Source organism: Ictidomys tridecemlineatus, chromosome 5, assembly GCF_052094955.1.
Source record: "Ictidomys tridecemlineatus isolate mIctTri1 chromosome 5, mIctTri1.hap1, whole genome shotgun sequence".
NCBI lineage: Eukaryota > Metazoa > Chordata > Mammalia > Rodentia > Sciuridae > Ictidomys > Ictidomys tridecemlineatus.
In genome coordinates this window covers 139,820,489-139,842,308 of record NC_135481.1, presented here as the reverse complement: position 1 = coordinate 139,842,308, position 21,820 = coordinate 139,820,489, and the positions used below count along the sequence as shown (strand labels likewise).

The 21,820-nt window shown below is 35.2% G+C and overlaps 1 protein-coding gene across 14 annotated transcripts in view; it reads left to right on the top strand.

Moving 5' to 3' along the window:
* The window catches only part of Akap13 (A-kinase anchoring protein 13), a 315,221-nt gene that overhangs the window by 219,838 nt on the left and 73,563 nt on the right, over positions 1-21,820 (top strand). For 10 of the 14 annotated variants that reach the window (XM_078051200.1, XM_021722883.3, XM_040275951.2 and 7 more), the window contains 4 exons: positions 1,620-1,695; positions 6,333-6,469; positions 15,163-15,533; positions 17,812-17,865. In XM_078051200.1, coding sequence (XP_077907326.1) covers positions 1,620-1,695; positions 6,333-6,469; positions 15,163-15,533; positions 17,812-17,865 — 638 coding nt within the window. The remainder of the gene's footprint in view (positions 1-1,619; positions 1,696-6,332; positions 6,470-15,162; positions 15,534-17,811; positions 17,866-21,820) is intronic. The other 4 variants (XM_040275952.2, XM_021722882.3, XM_040275950.2 and 1 more) reach the window with 1 other exon arrangement.

The window sequence follows — 21,820 nt, the reverse complement described above, 5'->3', positions numbered from 1 at the left end:
ATATTTTTTTCTATTTATTTTCTATTTTGTATAGAATTTGTATTATTTCCTTCTTATATATTTGGTAGTTTAGTGGAATTCACTACTGAAGCCATCTGGGCCTAGAGTACTCCTTGTAAGAAAGTTTTAAACTATGAATTAATGTATTTAATAAGGCTATTAAAGTTGTTTATGTCTTGAGTAAATTTCAGTAGTTTGTAGTTTCATGAATTTTTTATAGTAAAGTTGTTCATAATATTCCATTAGTCTTTCAGTGTCTATAGAATCCATAATCATTTCCTTCTGGGATCGACAGTATTGGTGATTTGTAAATTTTCTTTTCTTCAGTCCAGCTAGCATTTTATTGATAGTTTTGATTCTTTTAGGGAGCCAGCTTTCTATATTGTTGATTTTATTTTTTTTTATATTCTTATTCGTTTCTGTCCACTATTTTCTGTATTGTTTACTTTGGATTAGTTTGTTGTTCTTTTTCAAGTTTCTTAAGGTGGAAGCTTACATTACTGATTTGAGAACTTCCTTGTTTTCAAATGTTACAAACTTACTGTTGCTTTGTTCTAAGTATTGCTTTGTACCCACAAACTTTTATATGTGGTATTTTAATTTTTATTCAGTTTAAAATATTGTTTTCCTTGATATTTCCTATTTGATTCATTGGTTACTTAGAATTATTTTTAAAAATTTTTAAATATTATTTGGGGTTTTTCAGTGATCTTCTGTTTTTGGTTTCTGATATAATGCTGTTGTGATAAGAGTATACATGTTAAGATTTTAATCCTCTTAAATTTAAGAATTTGTAGGTTTTATTTATTAAAGGTTAATGCCTTTGAATTTTTTTATATCTTTGCCAATTTCATGTCTAGTTATTTTATTAATTACTGAGAGGGAAGTGTCGAAATCTTTAATGGTAACCTTAAAGTTTTTCTTATTTCAAAGTTACGGAACATAGAGGGTTATAATGTTAAGATGGTTGCAAGATATAAAAGCTAAATTTTTAAAAACTATTTAATTTAGGAGGAAGGGAGTATATTTGCTTTTTAGAATTGCAAAGACTTGCATTCCAGAACCATTCCTGCTATTTGTGATCTTGGAAATCCCTCTTACCCTATTTTTCCTTTGGGTGAATAGAGGTAACAAACTTTTGGTGGCTATTGTGATGATTGGATGAGATAATACTTGTAGAATTCTTAACATGGTACCTGGCATGTATTAATTCCTAAATAGGAATTATTTTGTATTTTTAAATTTTTGTGTCTTTTCTTAACTTGCATACTAGGACATTAAATGTGCATTTTAATATTTGGTCGCTTTCATCTTGTTGACTTCTTTATTATTTCACCCTTGGCCTGCACCATGTCCGTTTTTGTTGTTGTTGTTTATTTTTTCCTCTTGCTTTTGTATGCCTCTTTTATTGACAGTCTCTTCAGAGCTTTGAGTGTACATTGCCTTGGTTGTATTGAAGCTTTTGTTGTATGTTTTTCTTCCTTGACATAATTTTACCCACCTTGCAATAAAGTAGCAAAGAAAAAGATGGAAGGGTTTATATAATAGATAAACTTTAACAACTGTAAAATTGTTCCACATTACTTTGCTGTCTGAAACAAGTTGTTTTTCTTTTCCAGATAAACCGAGAAAGCTGGTGTACAATAGAACCATGCCCAGAGGCAGCATCTCTTTTGGCTTCCCAGCAGAGCCCAGGTAAGCAGAGTTTTCCCATTTTCCAGTTTGCCTGAGAAACTACATCCAAAATGTTCATTTTTCTGAAGCCAGAATTCTACTCTAATAATAGATCATTGATTCGTAGCTCTGCCCTTCCTTAGCATGTTCCACAGGAATCAGAGGAATGGATATGTGTGATGTTCATAGGCGTCTGGTTCATAGGCATCTCATTGAAGATGAGCACAGATAGTTTTCTTAATTTTATTTTAGAGGCAACAGACTTAACATGTAGCTTTACGATTTATTAATTTATTTGTGAAATTATCTGGTGCTGTGAATTTGTGTGTGATATAGGTTTTGTAATCTGATAAAATTGTAAATATATGTATTATTAGGGACTAAACCCATGCTTCTCAATTTTGGCTACACAGTGGATTTATCTGGGTGAGCAAGCTTTCAAAATACCTGGGTCCTATTCTCTGAGATTCTGATTTAATTAGGCTGGATATGGCCTGAATCTCAGAATCGTAAGCTCATTTGGTTTTCCTCTTGGGTAGCCATGGTTGAGAACTATTGCAACTTTGGAAAAAATTGTCAAGAATTTAATTTGTTATTTACCCTTTCCATATCCTAACTTCAAGCATAAGCAGTTTGGCCTTTTTAGTGATTATTTTTAAAACTCAACATAACAGAATTTCAGATCTGAATTACACTTCTGTACTTCAGACCTGAGATTTGTATTTTAGGCAGGTGTTTTTTTTTTTTTTTTTTTTTTTTTTTTTTTTTTTTGGTGTGTGTGTGTGTGTGTGTGTGTGTGTCCATCCCAGGTGTATACTTTATCTCGAAGGTTTCTTTTTTTCTCTGTTTCTCCCTCCTTTCCTCCTCCTCCTCCTCCTCCTCCTCCTCCTCCTCCTGTTTTTTGTTTTGTTTTGTTTTGTTTGTGGTTTTGTCCATTTGTAGTACTAGGGATTGAACCTAGGGGTACTCTGCCACCATCCCTAGAACTTTTTTATTTTGAGACAGGTTCTCCCAAAATTGCTGAGGCTGACCTGGAACTTGTTATCCTCCTGTCTTAGACTACTGAGTAATTGGGCCACCACAACAGGCTTCAGTTTTTGTTTTACTTTACAGTGTCTCAGTAGAACAATAGAGTTAGAGCAAATAAGATAATAACGTTCTTTAAGATCATTTTGTGTGATAAATACAAGATAGGATTATGATTAGCATGATTTAACAAAGCCCAGTACATGTTGCTGATGTTTTCCTATTCTTTTTCAACTAAAATTTGTTAGCATATACAGTCATATATGGCCCAAAAATAAGGATACATTCTGAGAAATGTGTCTGAAGTGATTTTTACCATTGTGTGAACATGATAGAGTGTACTTAGGCAAATCTGGGTGGTATAGGTACAATCTGCTGCACACCTAAGCTGTGTGGTATATACCATCATATATGTGGTCCACTGCTGACTGAAATATTTTTATGTGGTGCAGAAATTTGTCATTTTAAACCCAAAAGACTGGATAACATCTCAAAAAGTATATTTTCTGTTAGCTTTTTAAAAGTTAATGATGCAGTACACAAAAATTGGGGGCATATTTGTTTATGGGTTATAAAACACGACTTGTCCTTGCTATGCCCATTTTCAGATAACTATCATCCGGATATTTAAAGAATCACACATTAGAGATTGATGGAGTCTGAACTTGATTAGGCACATGTATCACATATCTGCTAAGTGCTAAGGACCAGAGTTCTGGTTACTATGTGTATAAATTATTTATGTCACTACAACTCCTGCAAGATACTAATCATTTCATTTCACTGGTATGAAAATAAAGAGTAGAGAGTTAAATTACTTCTTGCCTGTGATCTAGATTTAAGCCAAATCCATTGAACTATAAAACTAGTACTCTACTCTTGTTTATGTTGCTCTACATTATTCATTAGGTGATGTGTAGGAAGAAATGAAAGAGTTCATTAATTTTGAAAACTTAACACATGTGACACAAGATCTGGTCACCTTTGGGGGAATGCCCCCCCAACACACACACACACACACACACACACACACACACACACACACACAAAATGGAGGAGGTTCTGGGGTTATAATGGTTTAAGGTCCTTGTGTCTCCATTACTTCTTTTCCATCCCCTTCCCTATTCCCTACCCCAGCAGTCAACATTATCAGTGAACTGTTCCTCTCCCAAACTAGGTTTGTGGTCCTTTTTGCTGGCTTGGATTTATTTTCTGGGTGAGGTATTTCTAAGTCTGAATCTGGATCTTTCTGTGGATTTTCTGTTAGAATATCTTGAGCTGGGTTGTTTTCCAGTCTGGAATTTGGACATGGTCTGTTAGATTGCCAGCTGGACAATCTAGCAGCTCAGCATAGTTGCTGTGACAGCCCTTTCTTTTCTTGGCTAACTCCCTTGTTTTCCCCTCAGCCACAGAATGGAGCTTTTAATTTTTCCAAGTGGGAAAAGGGAAAGAAATAAAAAGATCACAAACCCACCAACTCCACCTAAGTTTTCTACATTCTGTGCAATGTAGGGGAGGGGACTTCCAGAATACCCATAATTTCCAATGTCTCAAAGGCAGGTCCCTTCCCATTGAACTAACACATCTGAAATAGTCCATTAACTATAGGGTCTTTTTTTTTAATTTCAAATTTTTAAAGTTAATCCACAGCCCTGACTCATTTCATGTGGATGGCATCCTTTACACAATTCTATGATGAAATTATCTTTTAATGTGTTCATTTCTGCCACAGATAAAACCCCCTCTCCCTATATATTTTTATTTGGACACTTCCCAGTACCTAAATAAATGCCTAACTACAGAAAAAGTAGTTTTACTGACAAGCAGTGCATTACCTATTCTGATTCAATGCCTCCTTCATCAGAACTTACCTGGCTGATTCAGGGTAAATGATTTTATTAATTCTTAATTTAGATAAAAACTTCCCATTAGCTCTACCCTACATCCACACCTCTCTCTCTTGCTCTCCTTCCTCCCTTTCTTTCTCCCTCTCCTACACACATACACACACACACACAAACACACAAACATCATTCAAGCATTGAATCTAAGAATCAGAAGATTCACTGGAAATTAACTGGTGCAATCTACATTCCTCCCTTTGTATATATTATAGCTTTTCTTATAATATCTTGACATAGGCATTCAGTCTGTGCTCCAACTGTCCTGGTCAAGTGACATTATTTACTTTTTGAGGCCTCAGCAAAGTCCTGAGAATAGTGAAAACTCTGCCACTTAAACTCAGTGGTCTTTGTTCAGTTCCTAGAAGAATACAGAAAGAAATATACTGCTGTCTTTAGGCACATTTTCTTCAAACTGTTGCCCAAGCTGAATATAGCCTGTTTGTTTCTACTTTTGTGACCTCATTACCATGTACACATTTTTTGTTTTATCAGTTTTCCAGTTTAAATGTTGTCTGGGAATAAACAGTCATGTGTAATATGGTCTTGAAAACACGTAGTGACAGGATCATCCCCATTTGGATTCCGGTACATTGAATGTTTATAGGATGTAAGATTATTTGTGTGTATTTGTTTTGACATCACCTTGTATTGTCAGCTCCTTTTTAATTTGCTTTCAACCAAGACTTCTGGGTAGAGATTTAATGAACTGCTGCCTTCATCACTTGGGTCACATACAGATTTGATTCAGTATACATGTATATATGTCCTCACCAAACAATAAAATAACTTAGGAGCGCCTATCTTCAAACCTCCGAAGAAGGTTAATATCTACCCACTACTTGACTTTTGGATTCTTCATCTGGAATATGTTAGTAGCAAGAATGGGAACTGGTGAGCCAAAAGAAGGATCCATGACAGAACTATTAACTCAAATGTGAAGGAACCATTGGATTTCATGTTAAATCTCTGTAATCCTATTGCTAGCAGGTCTTATGTCCCTTTGTTCACAAAGTTAATAGGAAATAATAAGTGCATTGTCAATTTCAGGTTAAGTCTTAAGGATCCTTCATGTGAGTATAATAGTTTTGTCATGGACCCCACCTCTCATTCATCAATCTCCATCCTAGATATTGAATTGAAAACAGATTCCAGATGGATACATTTTTCTACTTCAGCACATTTTTTTCTGATGTAAGATCTATTTAAAGGGAGGAAAAGTTAAGTTACATTTATTATTACTCAGTAGAAACCATAAGTGTAATACACATATGTTTATTGATAACACCCCCTTTATCTTTATACCACTCTTTAGAAAAGGTAAAAAGTTTCCAAGCTAAAATTGGCCTCAAACCCTATCACATAATTTCCTAGTAATGAACTTCAGATTTTGGTGGCAAAAGAGAATTATTCCCTAACTACCAGGAGGAACCATTACTATTTAGATAGAATATGATTCTAGATCATCGTTCTTTCGTTACCTTACATAAACATGGCTAACTCATAAGCGGCCTATGGCAAATGTATGATCCTAGAATTGGAATAGTAGAAACTATTAATTTGACTTTTAGTAGTAGAAGCTACTAATTTGAGTTCTTGATATCTAAAAAGAAAGAGAAAGAATGAAGGGATGGATGTAGAAAAGCGGGGAAAACAAAAGAGAAGAAAGGTTAGTTGCTTGGAAGAAAAGAAAAATTTTTAAGTATCAGTTGAATAAATTTTCTTTTTCAGGATGTGAGAACATTTTGGATGTTGCATTGAGCGGAGAGTGTAGCTCAAAACAAGATGTACTTCAGAGAGAATCTGGGAGTGATTCTGACCTCTTTCATTCACCCAGTGATGAAATGGACAGCATCATCTTCTCAAAGGTATTTGGGTACCTTCCCTTTTCATTTTGTTCAGTGATTCTCATGCTCCCTTTGGTCTTCCTTAAATCTCTTTCACTTTGTTCTTCTCCTATGCTCATCATCTTCTCAAGGCATATTATTTCCCTTAATATGTGACTCCTACTAGTAAATTGTGATCCAGCTGGCCCCATAGATTTTGCTTGCCATTGTAATCCCTTTTGAAAAAGGAAATGAGATTTCCAGAGTTTAGGAAAAAAGGCATTATCCAAATTTATTTTCTGCAAAATGCAGCTTGTTTACATGCAAGTTTTGGAACTTGCATTGAAATCAAAGGCATGGAAGTTCCTTTAGAATGAACTAAATCATATGACTAAATCATATGACAGTGAACACTATTCCTTGGGCAGGAAAGGACTACAACTTAGACTGTATGAGGTCATGTGTGTAAGCTAACCATAGATTCATTTTCTGATTGATGTGTGGAGGCCTGAAACTTTACTGTTGATCCTGGTGATATCACCCTTATTCATCCACCCTGCTTAATTGGAACTTTCTAGATCTTTGCTAAGGGATTCAAGCTTTCTATATAGTGAAAAATTCATGCACACAAATCAAGTTATGTTTGCATAGAGTTTGAGGCTAGGGAAGTGGGTGATGGGAGCATTTTGCTGTCTTTTGCTTGGGCTTGTTTCTCCTTGCAGCAAGTTGTTTTGTCCCATAAGAAGAGTAGAGGGCTTCTACACAAGCAGAGGGCAGATAGCACTCAATTGTGTGCCATGAGTGGTTTTCTTAGTGGTGAGAGGTGGAGGGGCAGAAATGCCATGGTAGCTGTGAAGAAGACTCTTCCTTCAGGTTTTAAGATGACTTTGGAAAAGTGGTGAGAACAGTTGTGCTAGTGGGTGATCAAGTTATCCAAGAGAGGGTGGTGATTCTGTGTTTAGAAGTTATAGTATAATAATGAAGGCATAAAGTCCTGGAATTCTGGTTTGGAACATACTGAAGCTTCTGTGAATATACCCTGTTATACTTCCCTTTCATGTTGTCCAGGGACTTTCCTATTCTGACTGGGTGTTTCCTTATCCTTTCTACCTTGTTCCTTTCTCTTCCCAAGGTCCTTGGGAAGATTTGTGGTGCAAATTTCAGGATTTCTGTCATTGTTACTCATAGTGTATTGACTGAAGGGATTCTTTGAAGTAAAAACTCTGTACGTTGGAAGAGGGAAACCAATATGACTTTTAAAATATCAGAATTTCGGTACTTTCCACTGTGCCTTCAAGGCTTTAATTGTAAGGACTTCTGTTCTCCTCTGGGGAAATATCATTGTGAATATACATGTCTCTAAAAACATTGCTTTTGTCTGAGATGAACACATTGGATGGTTTCTCTAGTTCCAGCTTTAACGTAGGCCCATTGATTGATAATGATGGTATATGAAGGTTCACTAAGTATTTATGTTTTGAAATATTAATAATAACATTTTTTTACTATTGGGATTGTTTCATGTAGAAAAACTTGGTTGTAGTCTGCCAAAGTGGTTTGTTACCAAGAGACACTTTGCATTAAATATTTTCTCTAACATTAATAAACCAAGGGCTTACTACTTGTGAAAGGAAAAGGAGAGAGACAAACTAATATTGATAGAGTGCTTACCATACACAAAGCCCTGCAACTCTAGTGGTTTTGTCTTCCTTTTACCCTTAAGGGAGTAGAGGCTCTGATTGGTAAAGAAGTTAATCCAAAATTACTGAGCTACTGAGTAAGAGAACTGAGATTTGCACATACGCCTGACTCTAAAATCTCTTTGAATTTTTTTATTTTGCTCTCAGTCTCTGAAAAACTCTTCTAAATCCAGTGATTTATTTGAAAGTATAGTCATGGTAGACAGGTCATCAGCTGCTTCCTTAGAAGTCTTCCTCATTGATCATCCACACATGGACTGTGTAATACCAGAATGTTTCAATTTCTTCCCAGGGCCTAACCTCCCTTTCCTCCTTTCTCTTCCCAGGGCTTACCCCTCCTCTTCTTCATTCTCTAAAAATATAATCTGTGGGCAAGATATTGCAACATCCTTTTCTGTGAACCATGAGTGGTGCATTAGGTCACTTCCTGCAGTCATTTATGTGACTATAGTCTTACAGAGCACTCCTTAACAGCCTGAAGTGTTCTTCACCAACTGTTCACCTTAACCTGTCTTTCCATTGAGTGTGCCTCCCAGCATATGGAACTATCTAATGAGTGTTATGAGCTTCATGTTTATTCTTATGAATATTTGTGAGTTATTAAAGTCTTTCCGTTCCTTATATCAGCAGCATAAATTTTACATTTTTAAAGTGAGAAGAAATCCTGGAATTCTTTTTGGCACTGGCTGAGAAAATGTGATCATAAAATATGCATAGTCTAGGCCACTCTGATCTAATACTTAAGATTCTTATATAAAATATTATTAGATAAAATAAATGAGTTAAGTGATTGTGGTATGTATTAGATGTTTAAAATGTGAGCTGTGATTTTTCAAGGCACATAGCAGGACTCCTTGAATATAACATAATAAATAATATTAACTAATGTTGAGTGAATAGATAAATGAAAATTAAAGGACCAGTGTTTGGGCACTATTAAGTTTGATTCCTTCAGTTATAGTAATAAAACAAAGTGTTTAGCTGTTTTCACATTTCTGTGTGTATGAGTTATATAATTTTTATACTCATATATCTTATTTACATAGTTTAACTCTGGTTGAGGAAGCCAAGCAGGCGTTTCCCCCCAACTTTTCATTATCAAAACACAGAAACATGTAGAAAAGTTAAAAAAATCATGCAGTGAAACCAAATATATCCATCTCTCAGATTCTACAATTAACTTTTTATTGCATTTACTTCCTCACATAGCAGTATTTCTGTTCATTCATCTATCTACCCACCAGTCCACCTAAATTCTTTGGTGCATTTCAAAATATATCAGTACACTTCACCTCTGAATACTTAGAATTCGTCATTTGTTTATAGTTGGTTTTTGTTTTATTTGTAAAAATTTATATACAATGAAATATACAATCTTTTAAAAATTTTTATTTTTTATACTGGAAGATTGAACACAGGAGCAACTTTATCACTGAACTAAATCTCCAGTCCCTTTTTATTTCTTATTTTAAGACAAGGTTTCACTAAGTTGCTGAGGGTCTCACTAAATTTGTTGAGACTGGCTTCAAATTTGCAATTCTCTTGCTTCAGCCCCTGGAGTCACTGGGATTATAGGCATGTGCCACTGTGTCTGACTGAAATGTACAATCTTGAGGATTCAGTGACTGTTGATAAATACATTCATTCACTTTTTAACCCAAGCCCACATGAAAATATATAAACTATAAAGATCACCTTGGAAAGTTTCTTTTTTTTTTCCTTCCCAGACAGTCTCCATTTAAACTCTCCAGAGTCAGCACTCCCCCAAGCCCCCACCCCCACCCCATGTATTAGTTTTCCATGTTTCAGAACAAGAAATGACATTATTTAGACTGGGGCTACAGCTCAGTAGTAGAGTGCTTGCCTTGCCTGTGTGGGGCACTAAGGTCGATCCTCAGCACCACATAAAAATAAAGATGTCGTGTCCATCTACAACTAAAGAAAATAATAATAATAATATTATGTTTCTTGCCCGAGTACCTAGAAGTGGAATTGTTAGATTATATGTAGGTGTAGGTTCAGTTTTATGAGAAACAGATTATTTTCCAAATTGATTATACCATTTTACACTCTCACCAGTGGTGTATGAGAACTCCAGTTGTTCTACATCCTTATTGACATGTATAATTGTTTTAGTATTTCTGGCATCCATGTAGTAGTATGTCTTCAAGGTTTTTGATTTACATTTCCTTGGCAACTAGTGTTGTTGTAAACACATTTTCTTGTGTTCATTGACAACTTTCGTATCTTCCTTTGGGGAGTTTCTATTCAAATCTTTTGACCATTTTAAAAAAAATGTATTGTTAGTTGCTGCTGAGAAGTAGAGTTCTGTGTGTAAACCTGGATATCAGTCCTTTATTAGGCTTATGTTTTGCAATTTTTTCTATGTATGCCTTGCCATTTGCTTTTATAATGATGTTGATGTGAGGTGAAGATTTTACTTCTGATGAAATGTGATTTGTTAATGTTTTCTGGTTATTACATATTGTGTCCTACTCTATTTTTGTTTTTCCTGCCTTTAGTTTTAATGTTTTTATTTAAAAGTTTTATACTTTTAGCTTTTACATTTAGCAGTAAGATCCATCTTAGTTTTATGTTAAATATTTTGGTAACAGCTCTACAGGTTGATAGCACTAGGATTCAATCCTAGCTGCATCTAGAATCACCTAAAGAGCTATTAAAAAAAAAAAAAAGTGAATCTAGCTCTTGGCTGAGACTAGCTAAGTTAGAATCTTGAATTTGTCATTTAAATTCACTGATCCTCAGTTTTCTCAACTAAAAATGGGAATGAGAATATTTATTCAAATAGTTATAAGGATTAAGAGGAATAATATTTCAAAATAGCTTAGCATAAACCTGACATGTGATAAGTAACTAATAATTATTATTCAAGTTTATCATATTTTTTGTTTTATATTACTATTTAAGAATAGTAATAGCTTCTAAGACTTTATTCAAGTAGCATCATTTTGTTTTGACCTTTTTCATTTATTTTACCTATATAATTATTTTATAATTAAAATCTTAACTAGTTTATTTTACCCCAAATTAAGCAGAACATTGTCCTTGTGCTACTTTATAGCTTGGTTTCTGTCCCTCTAACTGAAGCTGTTCATTTAAGGCTGCTGCTTGTAAAGAGCTGCAAACTCTTGCCTTTGTCTTGCTTGGAGAGCCCTTTCTTTGGAAGTATCTGTCTTTGCCTTTTGCTACCCTTATGTCTTTTGCAGATTTTTAGAATTAGATAAGCCCTAAGGATTTTTCCTGATGGTAAAGATGATACTTTTTAGTGTATTCCAACCCTCTTGTATGCAGGAGGAAAAACAATTGTGAGAACTCAAGGGAAGAAGGATTTGTGTCAATCTCAGATATAAACACAGCTTTAGTTTTTCCAATGTTTTTCCTTCTCACATACATACAACTATTACCCACCCATTCTCTCTTAGTCTCCCTTTCTGTGTCTCTGTTTCTTTGTCCTTCTTTGTTTGGTGTCCTGCCTTCGAACTGTATCTTAGGGGAAGAACGAAAACCTGAATTATGTTTGGCCATCTACTGAATGTACCAATAGAAATACCACTGAATTATAATTCCATATAAATTAGATATCTTGGATCAGCTGATCCCGTGGCATCATTCCTTCAGACAGGAGTAATATCCGAAGTCCCTGGAAGTCATTTAGTTAGCAGACATTTTTTAAGATAAATTATCTGCCTAAGAAAGACTGACACATAACCAAGAACCCTTAACAGAAACTTTGGATCTTAGACATGGAATGTTAAATGCCAAAAATCATAAATTTTCTTTCCTTCCAACATATAAATGGAAAAACATAATTCCCTCAAACCTGGTATTTGTATGTAAGGGGGCAGAAAGAATGGGGGAAGCAATAGTTCTTTAGTCTATATTGGGTAGCTCTAAGAACTTCAGCACTAAATAGTTTCAGGAACTAGAAAGCAATTCTGTTCTTAAAAAATTGGAAAATTTACAGAAAGTTTCAGTGTCATCCATGATTTAAATGGACCTTACCTTTCAATAGGCCTCGTATTAATATCTGACCTCTGTTAGATCTGTTGAACCCTTTCTTATTAGATGTCAAGATAACATAAAAAAGTGATATCTATAGTCAAGATGATTAGCTATAGCAAGACCATGACTATAGTCTAGATATGATTTTCAGTTTGCCACCCATTTTTATTCTACAGGGATCATGTAAAGACATGATGGAGTTGCAGGGACAGCACTTGAAAACATGTAAAAGTATTGGGGAGAAAGTAAAGATTCCTTTAGATTTGGTCCAGCATTGAGGAAAACTATTTGTCTTAGTATTTAACAATTGAACTCAGTTTTAGTTTCAGAATATTGTTCTGCTTTTGCATTTTTGGATAATACACAAAAATACATGGGTGAGAGAATATTACACTATGTGAACCTTACTTTTATCAGAAATGCAGGACTGGAAAAAAAAATCAGAGTTACTGTTAAAGACTCCTTGGTCATTCCTCAAAATGTCATACTACACACCAGAGGAAAAGGCTACATTGAGGATAAGTTCTAGACAGATCTCTTCTTTTTTAAAACACATGAACAGGCCATCAAAGATTTTCCCATTTTGTTTTAATGTTTTGGGAAAGGGAAGATGTTTATTTTATGAGTTTCAGATTCGCAAAATGCAAAGTGATTTTTTCAAGATAATAACCTTCTAAGAGTAGATGCCAAAGTAAAGAAGCACCTGTTCTGCTGTCATGAGTCATTTCCAAACTGGGAGGAGCTAACCTATGAGAAGAATATATAGTAAATGGAAAGTAACTCAGAGGTTGTGTTGCCTTTGAAGCCCTTCTTGTGTTTTTTAAAACAGGCTTGTCTCATTTTGCTTATTGATGCCCATTCTGTTTGTCCCCTGCTATTATTTTGAGAATGAGAAATTTAGGGAACTAGGTGAATATATTAATTCTAGTGCTGCTGTTAAAAATTACAATAATTAGGGATGTGTCTCAGTGATAGAGCATTTGCCTGGCATATGTGATATCCTGAGTTTGATCCCTAGCACTCACTGAAACCAAACAATCTCCCCTCCCCAAATCTGGGTGGCTTGAACGAACAAATTTATTCTTTCACAGTTATAGAGGCTACTTGTCCTGAAATCATGCTGCCTACTGAGTTGCTTTCCCCCTAGAACCTCTGAGAAAAAATCTTTTCTGTGCATCTCCTAGTCTCTGGAGCCTTTTGGCAGCCCGTGGCATTCCGTGGGTTGTTCAATCTTTACTTCAGTCTTCATGTGGAATTCTCCTGTATCACTTTCCCCTTCATTTCATCTTGGATCAAGGGCCCACACTACTCCACTGTGATCTCATCTTGACCCTATTTCCAAATAAGGTCACGTTCTGAGAAGGACACGTGTTTGAGAAGGACACGTTCAACCCACTGTAGTGAGAAAGCTAAGACATTCTAGAAGTATTTTCAATAGTTGGCATTTTTGACCATTTCCATTTTCTTTATTTGTGGAGAGTGTCTCTGTGAATAGGAATCCTTTAGGATGGCCATATCATTTCCTCATTAACTTAAAAAGAACTGTCAGTGATTTTATTTTATAATAATATTTATCATTACTTTAGAATTTACTTGATGAAGTGCAGTTTATTTTGTAGTTTGATACAGTGAGGGGAGGGGACTTTTCTGATACTTAGAGATCTTGTCCTTATAGAGTTTTTAAAGATACTTGAGATAACGGAATAGGGCAGTTTGGAGTTGAAATCAACTTTGATTTGAATCTTGATTCTGCCACTCACTGCCTATGTACCTGGGAAAGTCCATTAAATAGCCTGGGCCCTGGTTCCCTGACAAGTACTCTGATCCCATTGCATTTTCCCCTCTTCCCTCTCAATCTCATTTTACACATTATATAAAAATGAATTAATCTAGCAAACTATACTGAGAGGGGTGGTCAACAGTAGATGAGATCCAGCCAAAAAGGTACAAAGGTGCTTTTATAAAGTAGTATGCTTTTGGTCATGAGTATTTATAATTAAACCTTTTAAAAGACTGTCCTTCAAGTACAGGGTTTGTTTTCTATTCCAAAGCTGAAAGGACTCATTGGCTCTCATACTTTAAAAAATCTTTCTCTAAGAACCACATATTTCTTCACTCTAATTAAAACATTGAATTAAATGACTAATTAGAAATATACTTGAAGGGGAGGTGTCACAGCATGCCTTTCTCTATTCCTTGTTCCTTGCCCTGTTAGAGTTCAAAATAAAGATATTAAGGAAGTGCTTATAAGTGAGAATGTGACCATGCATCTCTTAAATACTTAAAAACAGTCTTAAGGCCTTTTGTATGCTATGAAACTCATCTTACTTATCAAGAAGTAGTGTGTATTGGGCAACTATGCCTAAAATGTGCCCACTTCCTATTATGCTCTACAGGTTGGGCAGGAAAAAATCATTGTCACTTTATCAAAGACCTCATTGCCAGGACTGACTGTTTTGGCTTCATAATATTCAGCCAAGTTAAATGAGAAGAAATAATAGTTTTCTTCTGTTTTGATATTGGTGGCAGAGTTAAGGTGGGATCAGAAGCTATTCTGTGTTTTTCAAAAGGACACTTAAAAATACTTAGGTACTTGCTTTTGGAATCTTAACTTTACTACATTATTCTTGTAGCCATACAGGTTGTTTTGTTTCATTTAAAGCTTTTGAAAAAGTTAACTCTTAATTCATTATCATATTGTACTTTTCATGCAGCAGAAAGTCTAGAGACAAATGGTTCCCCTCATTTCAGTTGATCATATTCATTAAAAAAATTACTTGTAGTCTAGTACGACTAGTAAGATGCCAGGAGCTAGACCTAGAATATTTCTATACTGAAGGCCAACTGCAATAATGCTTTAAAAACAAAAACAAAGCAACAAGTCTGTTCTAAGGCAATTATTTATCTTGTCCACCTTTGATCAACTATGAAGCCATTGGCTTGTTCTAGAGTGATTGAGACTTCTGGTTGATCCTGCCAGTTTCAACTGTATGTATTTTCTCTCCATTACAGCCGGAGGAAGAGCAGTTGGTCTGTGATATTACAAGATCTGGTTCTTCTACTGATGACACAGCTTCTCTGGATCGACATTCTTCTCGCGGCAGTGATGTGTCCCTCCCTCAGATTTCAAAATTGAAGAGATCTAGAGACCAGCAAAGCCATGATGGCTTCTATAGCCATGGGGTGGGAGTTGAGGGTCCAGAAGGTGAGAGTGAGCCTGCTGGCTCTGGGGAAATTGAAGAAGAGGAGATGGACAGCATCACTGAAGTACCTGCAAACTGCTCTGTCCTGAGGAACTCCATGCGTTCTTTGTCCCCTTTCCGGAGACACAGTTGGGGTCCTGGGAAGAATGCAGCCAGTGATACAGAAATGAACCACCGGAGGTGAGATGAGAGCCCATTTACTTAATGTCTCAGTGTCTGCTTATTTTTGAGAAGTTTCTGATTTGGTAATATTATCAGTGAAAGATGTTAGGAGACACCATGGTATTGAAGAAATAACATCGGCTGTTGAATCGGGAAGATCTGTGTTCAAACACCAGCTCCATAAATTTAACATGTAGGAAACCTAGGCAAGTCATTTGACTACTCTGAGCTTTAATTTTCTCATCTGCAAAACACTGGCCTTTCAGAATATTTGTAATAATCAAGTGAAATGTGTCATTTAGTGAGTTTTGAATAAATAATAATGTTTATTCTTGTCAGATTTGTTAATGAAATTTGTGAATTAGAAAATATTGGAGCATGGGGCCTGGGGTTGTGACTCAGTGGTAGAGCACTTGCCCAGCACCTGTGAGGCCCTGGGTTCAATCCTCAAAAATTAAATAAAAATTAAACCACATAAATTGTGTCTATCTACAATTAAAAAAATATATTAAAAAAAAAAGAAAATATTGAAGCATGGCATGATGGTGCAGGAGGATTGCAAGATCAAAGCCAGCCTCAGCAACTTAGCAAGGCCCTGACCAACTTAGTGAGACCTTGTTTTAAAATAAAAGAATTTTTTTAAAAAAAGGCCAGGGATGTAGTTAAGCACTCCTGGGTTCAATTCCTGATACCCCCAACAAAAGGAAAAAGAAGAAAAGAAAATACTAGAGGGAATGCTTTCTTGTCAATTTTCAATTAAGAAATAAATATGAAGTCTTAACAGTCTTTGACACATCTCAGTTTTTTAGAGTGATTCCTGAGAATTAAACCTTCTGTTTCTAATGCAGAAAGTTTAGATGAAGTCTAAATGATCAATTTTTAATCCTCAGGAGAGCACAAGACTCATGAAATACTATAACCTTATTGGTATTTCACCACATGTCATATACTTTGAGGGATTTTTGCAAGTTTGGTCCAATCTTAGTCCTTCAGTTTGGCAGTAACCAAAACAGAAGATAAGTTGGATTTGGCTTCTAAACACTGGCTGCCTTTATGAATTCAAGCAGGTGTTTTACCTATAAAGAACACATACCCAGTATTTACCAGGCTAAACCTATTCTACTTTCTTTATGAGGAGACCAGGCTAAGAGAGGAGACTGATGATTAAATGTTGTAAACAACTCAGCTGAAACAGTCTGAGAACCTGCCTCAAAATAAAAAGGGCTGGAGATATGGTAAAGTACCTCTGGGTTCAATCCCCAGTACCAAAACAAAACAAATCCTAGGTTATATAAAAATCAGTTTCTTACTGCTTTCTTTCCAAGTTTTAAGCAAACTGTATTTTGCAAAAGCATTCACATAGTAGAAAATATGAGAACATAGGGAATGATCCCTACAACCAGAATTTTCTCCCTGAAGCAAGGAACTTTTTTTTTTTTAATGTTTTGTAGTTGTTGATGGACCTTTTTCTTTTTCTTTTTTTAAATTTTTTAAAATTTTTTGTCTTATTTATTTATTCATTTGCAGAGCTGAGAATTGAACACAGTGCCTCACACATGCCAGGTCACAACCCCAGCCTAAGGGAATTTCTTAATAGGACATCCTTGTGTTAGATGCAAACAGCATCCCAGAATAAGTGTTAATTTTATATATAAACACATTTTTTAATAACCCACTGTGAATCATGATTTGATTTCAGAGCTCCATGCTACTGTATATCATATAGTGCACATGAGGAAATTGAAGCTCATATTAGATGATATGTCCAAGATTACATGATGATCGTAAGATCAGAGATTAGAACCCTATAACATAAGTTGCTTATATTTTTAACCTGTAGATCATGAATTGCCTGTTTTAATTTAGTGCTAAGGATTACCTACCACCACTATTTTTAATACTTTGGGAGATAATGGAATGAGAATTAGGTTTTAATTATCACTCTAATAGTTTGACTGGTTCTTTTGGTGTTATCTGCATGTAGTGTTACCTGTATGTTAAAGTCTTAAGGAAAATCCTTTTAAAGTTTTGAATGACACTTTTTTCTGATCCCTTTACTTTTATAATGTAATAAACTTAGTAAGTTGTCATCTTGATAAGTAGCCCTTCACAGAATCTGTCAGGCCTTTTTGGTTCCGATATTTTTCTCATTCTACATTCTTTCATTTTCTTACTCCCTGTGCTATTTATCTTTGGGGATTATCTCTTTTCCCAGTGTGGTGTCTGATTATTTCATGCATTTGTACCTCATTTTGTTTCACCTGCATCACTGACCTCTTCCATCATTCATTTTCAGTTCAATGCGAGTTCTTGGGGATGTTGTCAGGAGACCTCCCATTCATAGGAGAAGGTACAGAGTTCACAAACTTGATGGACTAACCATGTCGCCTCTGAGCATATACTAACAAGCATTTCATCCTGCTTAATTCATAATTAGACAATTTCTTGTCCCTCTTCTCACCTCCTCCCACCTCAGTGTTAAGGATGACACCCAGGGCCTTTTGCATGTTATGCAAGAGCTCTTCCACTGAGCTATAACCATCATCCCCCTGAACAGACTATTTTTAAATAACATCACTTCTAATTCAGGCAAATAAAATATCAGTACTTATTAATTGCTTATGTCAATTCTATATGAAGTAATTTTTAAAATTTTTTTTCCTATTTTCTTAAAATATTTGAAATATATTTTTCATCTTGTGCTTCTTGGTTCAGATAACTTTGGTAATAGAGTCTCACCCAACTTTTATTGGAGAATTCAAAGTATTTTCTGTATTGTGCCTATATAATGGATCCAGGGGAATACCTTTCTTTCTCTTTCTCTCTGGAAAAGAAGAATCAGAAATATGTATGTGCTTACACACAGGTCCTAAATATTTTCAACACATTCTTTAACAATATGATGAAAGACTTTATTACTAGGTCAGTTGGCAGTTTCCATTCTGTTGTTGACTTTGTCATTTCAGAAAGCAATTAAGAGGCATAAGCCTTTGAATTCCTTAATTATTGTGTTGGATAAAAATTTGAAACTAAAAATAAGTAATTTGTAAGCTAAGTTACTTCTAATCACAGAAGTGCTGATGTGCTTCAAATTTGCCAAAAGCTACAATTTGTTTTACTAATTAAAATAACAATGAAGTTTAGAAGTCGTTCATCCATTATTTGGAAAATACAATTCTGTTAATATTAGGTTCTCATATTGAGAGATATTTATAAAGAAGTATTTTTATCTATCAGCTAAGTGTGTTGGGAATCAGGCAAATAGTGATTCGCCTACTTCATCTTTTTCAAGTGAGTCCTTCCTTTAATTCCATATTTTAGGCCAAAAATTGAGCTTACATTCAAACAGTATCATGAATCTTAAATGATCATGTCTTTGGTTAAATTGCCCTTCAGGGGAGGAACTTGTTCAAATGCCTTCTTCAATAAAAGGTATTCTAAAATCTTTGGAAATGTTTTTGTCAGGCTCTGTATTAGAAGCTCTTCACTATGAACTTTTTAAAACGTGCACTTGATGACAGGGTGGAGGATGCAAGTTACTGGAAGCAGTTAGCATATCGATTTAAATAATAGCCCAGTTACAATTTTACCCTTAGTGAAACTTTTTTTTTTTAGGAAGAACATGATGTATAATTTAAAGTTTATAAAATTGAAACATTCCAACAGGAGAGTAGAGGAAGTGTTTGTTTTTTAAAAGTATGAAACTTATAAATCTCAAAGCCAAAAAAGAACCATTCAGTATTATACCCCTTACTTACTTGAGGAATTAAAGAATTTATGATGTTGTCCAAAAAATACCATAATTATTAAATGATTTTTTCTGCTAAAAGGAAGGGACAGATATTATAGACCATCTGCAGTTTATTGTGGATCCTTGCAGATATTATTATATCTTTTTTGGGTCCCTATTGTTCTTCATCTTAAATTTCTTTGCAGTCTTTCATGTTCCATGATAAGTCTTTGTAGTCTTATCATGTTCTGAGAGTCAGATGTTTTAAACTGTAGAAAGACATTTTGAAGAACGATTATTTGGCAACGTATATTCAGTTACCTGATTTGCCATGATCTGTTTTTCAGTAAGTTGGATATTTAGGTACAGTGGCCCAATTTATTAACAGTTTAGAGATTTAAAAATTAATATCTTCCAAAAATGTATTTCTGAGTCTTACTTATGTTTGTAAAATGTATCTTGTTTCTGTTTACCCAGGTAAATTATAAGTCACTCTGATCCTGTTTATCAGAGATGTGTCTCAGCTATGTTATTTCTGCTTTCTGCTTTTGCACTTATGAGCTTTGTACTATTAATTTTAATGTGATTTATACTCTTTTATATCATTTAATTGGGGGGGGGTGTTAACCAGGGATTGAACCCAGGGGTGCTTAAGCACTGAGCCACTTCTCCAGCCCTTTGTTTTATTTTTTATTTTGGAACAGGGTCTCACTAAGTTGCTGAGGCTGGCTTTGAACTCGTATTCCTCCTACCTCAGCCTCCAAAGCCACTGGGATTTCAGGTGTGCGCCACCGCACGCCCAGTGTTTAAATTATTTTCAAATGCTGTTTTAAAGATTTCCTTTTATAAGAGTCATAGGAGAAGTTGTGCCCCCGCTATTTTCTTTCCTCTGCCCCAGAAGGCCACTTGACAATCAAGCAGTTCTTAGATGTATTCAGGATGGGTGTTTTTGGTGCCTGCATGCCTTCCCATTCACAAGAGGCAGTAGGGAACCCAGCAGTTTTACTATTGTCCAGCAGCTCTGTTTTTATTCCTTTTGAAGAAAAAGCATACATCACTTAACATTTTAAGGCCCAAGTTACAGGTGTGTGTGTGTGTGTGTGTGTGTGTGTGTAAAATTTAAAAATTAATATCTTTCAAAAATGTATTTCTGAGTTTGTAAAATGTGTCTTGTTTCTGTCCACCCAGGTAAATTATAAGTCACTCTGATCCTGCTTATCAGAAATGTGTCTCAGCTATGTATATATATACACACACACATATAGACAGACACACACACACACAGACATACACATATTTTAAATATTTTTTTAGTTGTGGATGGATACAATATCTTTTTTTTTTAAGAGAGAGAGAATTTTTTAATATTTATTTTTCAGTTTTCGGTGGACACAACATCTTTATTTTATTTTTATGTGGTGCTGAGGATGGAACCCAGCACCCCACACATGCCAGGTGAGGGTGTTACCGCTTGAGCTACATCCCCAGCCCTGGATACAATATCTTTATTTATTTTTATGTGGTGCTGAGGATTGAACCCAGTGCCCCACACGAGAGAGGCAAGTGCTCTACCACTGAGCTACAGCCTCAGCCCCCCCACATATATTTTAATGATAATTTCTGTTAATCAAAAATTCTGACTCAGAACGCTGGAAGTTTGTTTGGGGGAATTGGGAGGGTAGATTCCTGACATGTTGATACAGTTTTCTTCACAGAGTAACTGATACTTTCAATTGGTTATTTTTTTAGCTGGCTATATGTATTTAGCCTTTCCAACCTCAGATCAATGAAAGGAAGTAGATGATCAAATTATTTTTTTGTTTGTTTTTCTTTAATCTTGTGGGCACAATGGATATTAACTAAAATTGAAAAGATAAATTTCTAGCTCAGTACTATAGAATTCTAAGGGGAAAAAAATTCCCGTTATTACATAAAGTCCAAGGGAATATGGCCATTATCACATGCTTTATTTTTAGCAGGTGAGCCTAGTAAGTAGCTTTTGAAGATGTGATATAAACTGAATATCGTGCAAGATTTATGAATTGTCTCGTCTAATTTGGACCCTTACGGAAAACACTGAAAAAAAAAAAAAAAACAAAACTGATGACTCAGTGAGCCCACCCTAGCACAGTTTGTCATTGTTCCTTTTAGTCCTGGATTAGAACTCCTCGTAAGAGTGCTTTGGAGGCAGTGTGGTATATTGAGGAATCATCCCAATAGTGGAGGTGAAACACCCTTCTGAGAGTGTCTGAGGAGGAAGCCAGGAATGGGGTAGGCCCTTTGCCAGGGGATCGCTTGAGAAAATTCTTGGATTTCAGATTGGACTGATTATCCTGTAAAGAGCTCAGTCTTTTCAAAAACATTGTCTAAATGGACATCAGTTGAACAATTTTAAGTTTCTGTGGCTGTTATTCTAGCCTTTTTCTAAATTCTCAATGTTACATTCCTAAATTTTTTGATGATTAAATAAATCCATCAGTCTCTAACTATACCCTTTCCTTTTAAACCTAATAACTCTATACTTGTTTCCCTTTTTCTCCCTCCATTTCTGTTTCTGCCTTTGATGTCATCTCCA